At 37.2% G+C, this 13706-nt stretch overlaps 1 protein-coding gene across 1 annotated transcript; it reads left to right on the top strand.

The window, feature by feature from the left end:
• Positions 1-1296: 1296 nt before the first annotated feature.
• LOC149812680 (DNA-directed RNA polymerase II subunit 4-like) lies at positions 1297-10981 on the top strand. Its single transcript, XM_089991325.1, has 9 exons — positions 1297-1456; positions 7193-7267; positions 7415-7522; positions 9194-9305; positions 9411-9488; positions 9597-9630; positions 9710-9778; positions 10379-10488; positions 10625-10981. The coding sequence occupies exons 1-8, from the start codon at positions 1366-1368 to the stop codon at positions 10451-10453; spliced, it is 642 nt and encodes a 213-aa protein (XP_089847451.1). The 5' UTR covers positions 1297-1365; the 3' UTR covers positions 10454-10488; positions 10625-10981.
• Positions 10982-13706: the final 2725 nt, after the last annotated feature.

The following is a 13706-nucleotide window of genomic DNA, read 5'->3' as shown; positions in this document are numbered from 1 at the left end:
ATTTATATGTAATGATTCAGCCCTAGACCCGATTTACACCCGCCCCAGTTTCGAACTTGCACCACTTATGGTTAGGGATGGCAATGGACCGGGGCGGGGGACGGGGTCTCCACCCCCGCCCCGTCTCAAGATTAGAACCTTCATCCCTGCCTCCATCCCCGCACGGGGATGGATTTTAACCTCCAACCCCGCCTTCATCCCCGTTTCATGTCCTCCATCCCCGGTTCAAACAGGGATGAGGCGGGGCGGGGGCCGTTTCCCCGTAATCTATTGCCATCCTTTAAAAGGACTGAGGATGGGGCGGGGCGGGGGCGGGGATGGATTTTAACCTTCATCCCCGTTTCATACCCTTCATCCCCGATCCAAACGGGGCAAGGTGGGGCGGGGCCCCACTTTCCCCCGTTTCACTGCCATCCCTACTTATGGTGGATCTTATGCTGTCATGGCACGTTTTCTTTTTAATATTTACACAGAGAAACCGCCTCCGGGATCAGAGACCTAGCTGGCACTGGCTCTCTGCCTGCATTACTTATGATCACTGTCTTGGCAGCGTAAAACTCCGTGGGCATACCTCTTGACCCCAAGGAGTCACTAAGTTTCAGCTTGCGCAAAGGGTGATGCCCATGAGATTTGAACCTAGATCGCCTGCCTAGCGGCCCAGGCCCATCCCACTTCACCAAACCCCTTAGGGGGACTGTCATGGCACGTTTGCTTCTTTTAATTGAGAATAGGTCTGCAAACGATTCAAATATGTGTCAGTTGGCACAGATCATGCTTGATTTCAATCTTAATCGGAATTGTATGCAATAGATCTGGGGAGTCACGCCGTGAAATATATAGTGTGTAAATGGATCCATTAAAAGAAGATTGAAAGCATGCATTTTAGAGATAGAAAGCATATGTAGACTCGGTTTGATTTGGATCTTCATAAAATATTAATCCGAGTAAACAATATAGACTAACCTAGATTTTATTTTAAGAATCCGTAGCCAAAACTAAAGTGTTTGATTGTATTGGTAGTCTAAAGTCTAAACCAATCTGATCCATTTGGGCCCCTAATTGAAGGTCTATTTCATGGATCCAATATCCGACAACCTTTCTGTGACCCGCGTCGTCCATATTCCAGAACAAGACATTCCCATGTTTTTAGGAATCCACCAAACATGGTTCTCGATGAGCTTTGTACTATACGAGCCAAACGTGTAAAAAGAAAAAAACAACGTTCCGGATTCCATGGCAGGGTCATTCAACCCCGCCATCCAAACAGTCTCTTCATATAGGAATCCTTCAGTCTTAGGGCGTCTGTAAAATCTAGGGTTTTAGCGAAAACCCTCATTGGGGACTTCTGAATCTCGAAGCTCAGCAATGGCGGACAAGGGAGGGAAAGCCCTACCGAACTACCGGACGGACCCTTCTTCCGCCGGAAAAGCGGTGCCCAAGTACCGGAAGGACTCTGGTCTCTCTCTCATGGAGAAGCATGTTTTTTTTGTGTAATTTTAGCTGATTCTTCTATCTGATTGAATGGTTGATCGAATTCGTGATGGTGATTCTTATTCTCTTGAAAAGAAATGGTACATTGTGTCGCTCGTGAATCAGGAGGACTTTTTGCTTGACGATTGAATCAATACTTTGTTAGTTTCTAAGGTTTTCATTGAATTCAAAATGTCAAAATGGTCTGATTATGTCGTTTTAAATGCAAATATGGTGAAGGAATTGATTGCACGGTCAGAATCATTATGATGGAGGCATGTTTCATCTGATGGTTGGTGAAAATTGGCCCTTTATTTAAATGATTGCTTGTTAGGTTTCTATAGATGCTTAAGCATTTTTCTTGTGGAAGATGGTTTTGAGATCTTCTGGAAATATACTTGAACCCTGCTCTAGAGATGGAAATTCATTGTGTCGCACGGTGAACGTGTCATCGCTGAGCCTGCAAGTTTAAGATGAAGTATATTGCCCAAATTCTATGAAATGGATGCTGAAGTTGGATCAATTTTTATATTTCTGAAGAGTCGTTATCAATGCCAAATTGCTGCACTTTTCAGCGAATTACTCCAAACAAACCAAAGCCAATCCGAATTGATCCTGTAACAGATCTGCTACATAAAAAATATGTTTCTTTTTCAAGTGTTTCATATCGTCGAGTCTACACCTATAAAAAAAAATATCCACGAGTGTACCCATTCCTTTTTTCATTCCGATCATAAGTGTTGAAGGTGTTTCTTTACATAAATTGTGCAATTATTTTTGTTTTCTATTTATATTAATTGTATGAGTGGGAAAACGGTGTACCCCTTCAATTTTACAATTTGATTCAAGTTTCTGTTTCCAAATATCTAGGAAAGGTATTAACTGGAATGTGAAATATAGCATTGTGCAGTTCAAGCAACATCCAAGTGAAAAGATTGCTTGAGAATGTCAACTTATCTGCCTTTTCTGGATAATTGGGTGCAGCTGAACTTGACATTTTAGTTTTTTCTTCCCTGTGTTAGTAGAAAACTCCAAGTTATTGGAAGTAATATGCTAAGCTACACAAAAAGGGTTCATATGTCTTGTTTGTGTGGGTATCCAGGAAGAAAATATAAGGATCAAAAGCATGGAGGTGCGAGAACAGATATGTAATTACTTAATAGAAAAATAAACGACAGTAATTGCAGCTAAATGTCTTGCAGAGATCTGCCCAGTTGACTAGTTTAGCTTCTCCTCTAACTATTTGGCTGGCCGCTATTGTTTTGAGTCTTGACTCTTGGTAGCATGATGCTTTTATTTTTATGGATCTTGTTTCTGAGCCTATGCAACTCTTAGGCACTTGTTTTTAATTTTTAGAATGGTGATGATTCTTAAGCAATCTTTTCACATGCTTCTAGCTGCTAGCAGTTAGTCAAAACTTGGATAACTTGTCAAGGCAGCCTCAATTGGTCATGATCTTAGGCAAAAATATTTTTAGCCCTAGGGTAAATTTCATCTCATTAATGGTTAGAGATGTCTTAGAGGCAAAATAACCCCACTATACCATTGCAGAATAACTAATAACTGTGTTTGCCCTAACTTATGCACTTGAACTATGGTACATAATATGAATGCCAACATATTTTGAACTCCATCAATAATTAACACTTGTTAACTATGGGCATCAATCTAATTCCTAGAACTCCACCATTAAAATATTGAAAAATTAAATGTTATATTATTGAGATTTACATTTCTCACCATATGCTGCAATAAAAAAGTATTGGAAAAGGATAAAAAACGATTCTCTATTCACAATAAATTAGCACATATATATAGTTCCTTTTGTGCCTCACTACCATTATATACCTATTAAACAGGTAGCACAGGCTGGTAAACACTTTTCTTGAAAAAATGTCATTTGGTGTTACCTTGTTAAAGTAGCAAATACTGATAGGTCCATACAGTTTCATAATGTCAGCTTGCCTTTAGGGTAGGGCTGGTAAACAGGCCAAGATTCCCTTGTTTGGCTGAGCTTTATAGTTTAACTGCTAGCTTGGGCTTGGCATGAACTCAAGCTTAATAGTTCTGGTTTCGCTCTTGAGCTAAGCTTGAGTCAGCTCGTTATGAAATATGCTGAAATGTTATTGTTTTAGCACCTTGTATAGGGAAGAGTCAAACTCTTTGACTTTTCCCTTTGAAACCATGCCTCCTAACCAATTTCTATGCATCACTTTTTTTCCAGAAAGACTATATGAGTTGAACCAAATAGAGTAGTGCATCTTTAGGCTTTGGCTTGATGCATGTAAAAAGCTTTGACTTTGGCTCAATTATGCCTTGACAAGCTAGTTTATAAGTCTTGAGAAAGCTGGTGATGACCTGAAGAGAGCCATGTCACAAGCATCTTGGCTTGTTTACCGGCCGTACTGGTGGGAGATATGAACTGTTAAATTATGTAATCAAATAGTGTAATCCAATATATTTTTTTTATATATATAAGGTACTACATATACATATATTATATATATGTATATGTATCTACCGATTATATATATAAAATATATAGTAGCTGTAAGGGTATTTCAGTCATTTTCTCTTTTTACGCATATTCATCTTCTTGAATATGTTTGTATTTTGTATTTTTATTTCTTTTCTTTTTTCTTTTTTTAAAATATGTACTTTGTGTACCTTGGGGGGCCCACATATAGTCGTTGGGCCCCTCCAACGGTCACATTTGTGACCGTTGGAGGGGGGGGGGGGGCTCCAACAACTACATGTGGAGCCCCTCCAAGGCCCACTAAGAGCTCTATAAATTGGCCCCTCTCCTTTGGGTCAAAGCCCAAGTATTGGGTCAAAGCCCAAGTATTCATGGCTTTGGGTCAAAGCCCAAGTATTCAATAAAGATTATATTTTTGCATTTTGTGAGATTGATTGATTTGTGCTTGTGTGCACAAGTGTTCTTAGTATTCTTATTGTGCATGTGTGCACTTGTCTTTTATCAAGAATATTGGTCTTGATTATAGTATCTTATTGAAGATACTTTTACAATGAACATCACCGGAAAAAACTTATCACATTGAAAGTTGTTTTCCCCCTTCTTTTTTATATTTGTATAGAAAATTATTTTATAGGGATGGATTTGAGAGTATCCATGGAGGCTATGGTATAGGAGAAAGAAACGAAAGTGGAGAAAGAATTTTAGATTTTGGTTTGTCCTATGATATGATCTTAGCAAACACTTGGTTTAGGAAGAGAGAGGCTCACCTAGTAACATTTAAAAGTGGGGTTAATAAGAGTCAAATAAATTTTTTCCTACTTAGAAAAAGGGATAGGGGTTGTTGCATCGACTGTAAGGTTATACCGGGAGAAAGTGTAGCTACACAACATAGAGTCTTAATTTTAGATCTTAGAATTAGACAATGCCGTAAAAGGGATAGACATAGGATAGATCCTAGAATTAAATGGTGGGCACTGAAAGGAGCTAAACAAGGAATGTTTGTAGAGCAAGTAGTTAAAGAAGTTGATTCGTGTCTCGAGGAGGATTCAGAATCAATGTGGAATAAGATAGTGGGTGGCATGAAAAAGGTGGCTAAGGAGGTATTGGGTGAGTCTAAAGGCGGTGCACCGCTAGGTAAGGATACATCGTGGTGGAACGAGGATGTCAAATTAGCTATTAAGGTTAAAAGAGAGTGTTATAGAAATCTAAGTAAGAGTCGTGATAAATGAGAATTTGGAGAAGTATATGATAGCAAAGAAGGAAGCTAAAAAAGCAGTTCGGAACGCAAGTGATAAGGTATATAAGGAGGTTTATAACAAGTTGGATACCAAAGATGGCGAGAAGGATATTTATAGGTTTGCAAAGATGAGAGATAGAAAATCGAGGGATCTGGGTATGGTTAGATGTATCAAAGATGAAACGCAAAGGGTTTTAGTCAAAGATGAGGAGATTAAGGAGAGATGGAAAGATTATTTTGATAAGCTATTTAATGAAAGTCATGCTCAGGATCTTGGAGACTTCTCCATTCCTTTTCATGAGATGAATCGTGACTTCATGCACAAGATTCAAAAGAAAGAAATTGCAGAGGCTAAATTGCAGAGGCTTTGAAGAAAATGAAATCAAGAAGGGCAGTTGGCGCAGATGGTATACCTATCGAGGCTTGGAAATGCTTGGGAGAGAAAGGTTTAGAATGGTTGACAAATCTTTTTAACAAGATTTGGCGGACAAATAAGATGCCTAATGAGTGGAGGAAGAGTACTTTGGTGCCTTTATATAAGAATAAGGGTGATATACAAGATTGCACAAACTATCGTGGTATAAAACTCATGAGTCATACTATGAATGGGAGAGGGTGATTGAATCTAGGTTGAGGAAGGTTGTCATGATATCGGAGAATCAATTTGGTTTTATGCCTGGAAGATCAACTATGGAAGCTATACATCTTCTTAGACAACTTATGGAGAGAAATAGAGAGAGGAACAAAGATTTGCATATGGTTTTTATTGATTTGGAGAAGGCATACGATAGAGTACCTAGGGACGTTCTCTGGTGGACAATGATGAAGAAAGGTGTTTCTCTCAAGTACATTAGTATAATTAAAGATATGTATGAAGGAGTAGTAACCAATGTTCGCACTTGTGGAGGGGTGACAACTAACTTTCCTATAACGGTTGGGTTACATCAATGATTTACATTAAGCCCATTCCTATTTGCTATAGTGATGGATGAGCTTACGAGATCAATTCAAGAAAATGTGTCGTGGTGTATGTTGTTTGCTGATGATATTGTTTTGATTGATGAGTTTAGAGCTGGGGTTAATGCTAAGTTAGAATTATCGAGACAGACATTGGAAGCAAGAGGTTTTAAGTTGAGTAAGGGTAAGACAATACATGGAATGTCAGTTTAGTAAGCAACGAAGTAGTGATGGGAGTGTAGTGAAGCTTGGTGAGCAAGAAATACCGATGGATGATTGTTTCAAATATTTGGGATCTATCATTCAAAAGTATGGAGAAATCGATGGAGATGTAAATCATAGGATAAAGGTTGGGTGGATGAAATGGAAAAGTGCAACTGGAGTGTTGTGCGATCGTAGAATGCCATTGCGGTTGAAGGGAAAGTTTTATAGGACGACTATTAGGCCCGCTTTACTATATGGTACGGAATGTTGGGCTGCCAAGAGACATCATATTAAAAAAATGAGTGTAGCTGAGATGCGTATGCTGAGATGGATGTGTGGAAATACAATAAAAGATAAGATTCAGAACGAGGAGATACGTAAGAAGGTAGGCGTTGCACCCATTGAAAATAAGATGAGAGAGAATCGTTTATGGTGGTTTGGACATATTCGGCGAAGGCCTAATGATGCGCCAGTTAGAAGGACGGAGAAATGGGAAAATATATTAGTTAAAAGAGGTCGGGGTATGCCTAGGAAGACATGGATGGAGGTAATAGGAAAGGATATGAATTCTTTGAACCTCACCGAGGACATGGCATTGGATAGAAATGATTGGAGGAGAAGGATTCATGTGGAAGACCCAGAATGATTTTCTTTTTTGGTTCATATCGCCGACCCCAATTGTTTTGGGATGAAGGCGTAGTAGTTGTTGTTGTTGTATAGAAAATTATTTTGTTTTTACATAATCATATTCTTAGAATAAAGGTAAACAAATTTCAATCTATTTCTGTTTCCTTTCCTCTTCTATGATTTTAATTGCTGAAAGTGTTAACGTGGTTGTTCTTTTCCAGCTTCGCTTAAAGGAAAGAAAGCTGATTCACTGAAAAAGAGTGGGAAGGAATCTACTGTCACTTCAATTTCTCCTGGTTGGTGCTTTTGGCCATAAACCATTTAATTTTTTTTGTTTTTTTGTTTTCTCTAGATTTTGATGTTGTTCTAAGTTTAGTTAGGTATACATGTATTTGCTGGAATTTGGCTATATGGCACTTACAATGGATGGTCCAATAATGCAGGGAAATCAGGAAAAGGTGCAAATCTGGATAAAATAGGTAAGGCTGGTAAGAGCATACCTGCAAAGACAGTGAAACCTGCAGCTAAAGTAGAAACTAGAATTGAAGATGGTAAGTTCTTATTTCTGTTCTTACTCTTACAGGACTCTTATAGAGCAACTTATCTTGTTTTGGTCCATCATCAACCTAATCATAACATTGTTTAGCGTGAAATTTACAGGTAGATACCCATATAAGTGCATCAAGTTTGAATTAACTCTTATTTTACTCCCAAAGATGGATTTTGTATGCTGTTTGGCCTGATTATGCAACTGATTCTTGCATGTCATTTAAGGGGCTTTTGCATATGTGGGATGCCTATTGCCTGGGGCCTGCGTGCCCATGCAAATGTGGGATATGCAGACACCCGGGACACCACTTCCTGCACATCCCTTTGGGATGCGTTTTGCTGTCCCAGAGTATTCCTTCCTCCCCTCTGGAATGGGGAGGACAGGACACCTTTAAGAAAAAAAAAATCAGCCTTGTCCAGGGCTGTCTGCAGACAGGACAGGACATGGGTGTCCTTGTCCTCCCCTGTCTGCAAATCAAACTCCCTCTACCTGAAAATTTTATTTAGCCCTGAACTACTAATACAATTCTGTAAATAAGCTACAAACACTGATCATGTGCATGTATTAAAATCTGGAGTATCAAGGTACAGGTTACCTTTTTTTACCAATTACCAGTATCTGCAAAATTCCTCCTTTGAAGTACTAACTGGATGTTAAAAGGAAAAAAGAAAAATAACAAAGTGAAAGTGAACATTTATGGAAAGGAAGAGTATGAGGGAGGAGATGAATTCTGTGAATTCACTAAATTGCTTATAAATTAGGATTGTACAATCATGAGCATTTTTTTTTAAAAATAATCATTAAAAAAACTGAATGAGAAGGCATATTGAATAAGGTTTTATTCTGGACCTGAATCCCAAACTGAATGAATTTATTCTGGAAATTCTTTCCTGAAATAGGTTCAAGTGCCTGTGGCCCATAAGAAGTTGTCGAGGATATGGGATAGCCACCAAAGGTCATGATATCTTGAATTTATTATATTTTGCCTTTTTTGAGGATGAGAATTCCAAAATGTCACAATAAATTAAAAAAAAAAACTCTAAGAACAAAAGTGTTGCATTAACATGTTGAATTTTTGAATTTTGAATTTTGAAGTTTTATTGTTACTACTATAAAAAGTGAGATTTCTCTAGATCAAAAAATCACTTTTAAATTCTGAGGATAGGTTTTATCTTGTCTCTGATATAGAATGTAGATCGCCTGACCAAGTGAATTGCAGCTGCCATATTGATGGCAGTTGACAAGCTACTACTGATTGGAACCTGATTTCAAAGGAGGAGGAACCGTGGGTAATAGTTTAGATTGTGTCAATTTATTTGAACATTTTGCCAATCTTAGCCTTGAGGGTGTTCAAAGTAACTTGGATCGCATGGGAACATTATTGCTAAGATTTGGTGTTTATAGTAGATTGTTATGCAATTAAGTAGTGTGTGCTGATGGGTAGTTTAAAGCATCTTTTGTTAATAACATGGATGTGAATCACATAGGATCCTTAGTATGAGATTCCCATAATATTCAAATTTGCTTCTGTTTAGGAGTTCAGGATGTATTTGCATGTTGAGTTTGGAGAATATATTGAAATCCTGAGAAAACATGCCTTCTTATGATTCAACCACTTTTGTTATCTTGGATTGGTAAATACAATTTTGTTTGGATGTGGTGGGCATTGCAGAAATCCCACAAAATGCTAAATGTCTGATGGACTGTGAAGCTGCTGTTCTTTTGGATGGTATTCAGGAGCAGTTGCGAGCACTGTCTGATGATCCGACAGTCAAGATATCCAAGTAATGTTGTTCTTTGGAACCTTTGAGTTAAATTTGATATTTTTTCCTCATGTCTGTCTTAGCTAACCATTGAGTGTTCACACATCTTAAAAATTCTCTTTGCAGATCATTTGATCATGGCTTGCAGTATGCTAAGAGCAGTGCTCGTTATTCAAAGCCAGAGTCTGTGAAGCAAGTGCGAGAGTATCCTTTTGAATGTTGCTGAATTCTGAACCTTGGTTTATCTCAAACTAAAATAGCTATCATTTCCCAACTCAAACTGATATTTTGGATCCTTAACTTCAGATGCAGAGTTCTCAGCACTTACAAACTCTCTGATGTGGAGGTTAGGAACAAAACAATCTCTTTCTACAGCTTATATGTTACTTCAACTTTATAAAAGTACCCATGTTATTTTGCTGCAGCAATGCCTGATTGGAAACGCATGCCCTGAAACAGTGGATGAAGTATATTCTCTTGTGCCATCTGTAAAGGTACATGCTACATCTTGTTGTGTGTGTGTGTGTGTGTGAGAGAGAGAGAGAGAGAGAGAGAGAGAGAGAGAGAGAGAGAGAGGTTATTATTAGACCAAGTTGTTTGAGCTACCCGGAGAAAGGCTGGACCAAGTATCAGCTAATCAAAATGTGAATTAAGGGTATGTGTTGTTATGTCCTTTTCCCTAATTTTATTCATGTTTTTATTTTGTTAAAGAATCAATAAAGCATTTGACTTTTATTGTCAAACTGAAGCAGTTACCTTTTTTGGGTATCAAATGTCAATTAGGACTGCTCTAAAATCCTCATTTGGCTGTTTCTACAAAAATCATGTTGCATTTACATTATATTGTTTTGAGCAAACAATGCCAATCTGAAACCTCTTGTCAAAATGGACTGGAATGATAACATTCCAACCCGAAGATCTTTCCCACATATACCCACATAAAGCAACAATATTTATTCCTTCATGCACAAAGGGCTCTTCTTGACCTTTCAGCTTGTTTATTTCTTCTAGTCACTCATTCTTGTCCTTGAGTGCTTGACACTTGTGAGGAACCATTGTTAATCTGTCCAAGCATTGTGGCATTGTTTTGCCAGACCAAGGGATTGATGCAAGAAGGAACCATAAGAGACATGCTTGCTGATTTGGCCAAGCATAAAGATGCAAAGTAGATAACAGTTGTTGCTGCTGCACATTCAGATTCATGGTAAAAAGGTTTTTTTCCGCTCAAGTTATACTCTCTGGTCCTCTTTTTTTCCCTTTTTTTATTTGATAGTCAATCTGGGGATGTGAAATACTTTTTACATTTGTGAAGGTTTGGGCATGATCTTTTTTGTGTGTAGGTGTGGCATTTGTTGATGCATTGAGCGTGCAACTGCCCCTTCATGCAAGTTCCCACGCCTTTTTGAGTTGCCAGATTTTGTGAAGTGCAGTCTCTGATAAAAACACTGCAACTACCTGTATATATGATGATGTATCTGCCCTTGTCTAAAGTAGATCGGGCATTTAAACTGTGTTCAAACATTTTGGATGTTATCAAAATTTTAAGACAGGTTTTTAAGTTTCTGTTTTTGTTTTGTTTGGGGCAATGTTGTTAGTATCAATGTGAATAGGCTTGAATCGACCACTTTGTATTGTATCGGCCAGAAATCGATACGAAACCAAGCTGATTCGGCATTTTTTTAAATATTTTTTAATGTCTTAATATTGTTAGTATTTTTATGTTATTTTAATATGCTAGTGACATGTGTCGTCTGCTGGTTAAAAAATGGCCGATTCAGTTCAGAATCAGAATCGGCTAATTCCCCTGAATCATTTTCAGGGTCCGATATGATTCTGACAGCATTGGTTTGGAGAGCCTATGGTGCAGTACAACTTCCAAGCCTTACCATCCCTTGCTGCCAGTTGAAAATCCCTAGTTAAGGATATGGCTTGGATCATGCTTGTTGTGGCGAGCTGAACCAAGTTTGAGTTTATGACAGAGCCTGATCTAAATGAGCCAATCTCAAACTGGCTCGTGTATAAGACATACATTATTTTGTATTGCAAGTCAATAAGATTTGAACTCTTGACCTGCATATCCCAAATCTCAGATTCTTGACTTTTTAGGACATTTTTGCCTTTTGCACATGCTAACCTATTAAGCTTTGTGTGATATATAAGTACGATGGTAAGTTTGCAACCTTTCAATAAAAGGAAGATTTATAGGATCATTTCACGGACCTTATGAATTTCACATAAACAAATTCGAGAAATTAGCTGACTTTCATTACAACAAAGGAGATTCACATATCAAAACATGTGCATCTCTTGAGGTTCGCAACCTCTATGTGAACCTTCTCTAATTGAAAGGTTCTAGCTCGGCAAGTTCGCCCCATGCATTTGCAACTATTCCAAAATTTGTGCGTACGTCATGTTGACCTTTTTTAACTGAAAGCATGTGAATCACTGCAAATATAGTACGATCTTCGCAAATATAGTATGACATTTGCAAAGATACCCTGTGAACCTCGCTTAAGTAAATACTCCTCAAGTAGCTTCGTAAATGTGTTGACATTCACAATGAATTATTGTGAATATCCTCGACGTTCACACTCTAATTCAAGCTCCGCAAATACAGTACTATTGGCAAATATAATACGACATTCGCGAATAAAACCTATGAACCTCCTTTAACTAAATACTCCTCACATACATTCACAAATGCATGACGCAAATACTTGTGAATGTCATCACTCAATTGAGGACATTCTTGTTACGTTCACAAGATGATCTTCTAACCTCATTTGCAGAGACCGTATGAGCAGTAAATATGATGCTTTATTTTTTCAAAAGCAATGGTTCGCATTTCAAGGCTATTTTCACGTAAACTAATTTCTTTTTTGTTGTCAACCCTTTTTTTCTTTGCAAAATTTTCTAGTGACTATTTTTTGCAGTTATTTTCTGGCAAAATTCTTTGACGTTATTGCTTGCTTTTTGTCGTACGATGATACTTCATCGACAACTTTATGAGAAATTGGAACATCATCGATGGCGAGATATTCTAGTAAGCACATCTTTAATGGTTGAATCAGTTGTTTTTAAATTTTTTGGTAGAATTAATTATTTTTTAAAACATTAGTATAAATCAATTATTTTGTAAAAAATTGCATGGTTTTCAAGTTATCTTTGCACGTTCAATAGTTTATTTTGTTTTTTGTTTGTTTAATTTAGTTTTATGTTTCTCAATTTCTCGCTTTGTTTCATTAATTTGGTATGCTTTCATTTTCATGTGATCGTTTAACTGATGTGGTCATGCGCTTTACACTACAAAAAATTTATATTTAGTGTATTGTTTGCCTTTGATTATTAAATTTATTGAATACACTTTTTTTCTGGGAAGTGGCAGATGGATTTTGCATATCTTCATGCTTATGAGCAAGTACTTTTTCATAGAACCCCTTATAGAAAAATTTATACTAGATGCTATCTCGTACCCTTTTTTGTGCTTCCAATTTTATCACTATGTCTATATATTCGGTTACAAAGTGTAACTTTTTTGTGAAATCTGAATAATAACTCTTGCTTCATTGTGAATGGTTTGTATTTGTTTATTTTGCATGCTTTCAATATTTTAATGTCAAGAACCTACTTTTGTTTATTTTATTTCAACAGTAGCAATTTTCTATTAACAAGAAACTCTTAGAGGTCTTTCTTAACATATAACAGGATCATTAGATTATTGGTTGTAAAATAGTGTCAAGCAGAAAGATATAAAATATTGTTAGTTGCTATCAACATGAATTTTATACGGATCACCAATTTTTTTATTTTGTTTTAAAGAAAAGTCTTCATTTATTTATTATAAAATAATGATTTAAGATATTGTCATGAAGGTAACCTACTGATGAAACAAAGAAACATAGAGATTACACACTAGTTGATCGGTCCTACTATGGAGTATGGAGGAGGATTGACACATGGGTAGAGAGAGAACCTATTCTATGACCATAAATATGGGTATCCCACATATACCACAAAAAAATGCAGCATTAGTAAGTGAAAGCCCATGAATCTAATGCTCAAATAAGAAACAACTAATACCTTCAGAGATAGCAAGTACAACTCCTAAAGTTGCAGAAAAGGTTGATGAGTTTGTAACCAAAATCATGTCTCATATCTTGAAAACGTCTAAGGAAGGGGATTCATATGTACAATTAACAACAACAACAACTATGCCTTCATCCCAAAACAATTGGGGTCGGCGATATGAACCAACAAAGAAAATCATTATGGGTCTTCCACATGAATCCTTCTCCTCCATTCATTTCTATCCAATGTCATGTCCTCGGTGAGGTTCAAAGCATTCATATCCTTTCTTATCACCTCCATCCATGTCTTCCTAGGCCTACCCCGACCTCTTTTAACTAATATATTTTCTCATTT

The sequence above is a fragment of the Nuphar pumila genome, chromosome 16 (genome assembly GCF_984573655.1).
Source record: "Nuphar pumila chromosome 16, dmNupPumi1.hap1.1, whole genome shotgun sequence".
Classification (NCBI taxonomy): Eukaryota; Viridiplantae; Streptophyta; class Magnoliopsida; order Nymphaeales; family Nymphaeaceae; genus Nuphar; species Nuphar pumila.
Note: the sequence above shows the minus strand (reverse complement) of the source record. Positions and strands in the feature narration are given on the sequence as shown.

Bases quoted from the DNA above. Each gene is read 5' to 3' on its own strand.
- LOC149812680 (XM_089991325.1), top strand. From the start codon at position 1,366: ATGGCGGACAAGGGAGGGAAAGCCCTACCGAACTACCGGACGGACCCT. The intron at 9,306-9,410 runs GTAATGTTGTTC...TTCTCTTTGCAG, and splicing joins CCGACAGTCAAGATATCCAA to ATCATTTGATCATGGCTTGC. The intron at 9,779-10,378 runs GTACATGCTACA...TTGTTTTGCCAG, and splicing joins CTCTTGTGCCATCTGTAAAG to ACCAAGGGATTGATGCAAGA.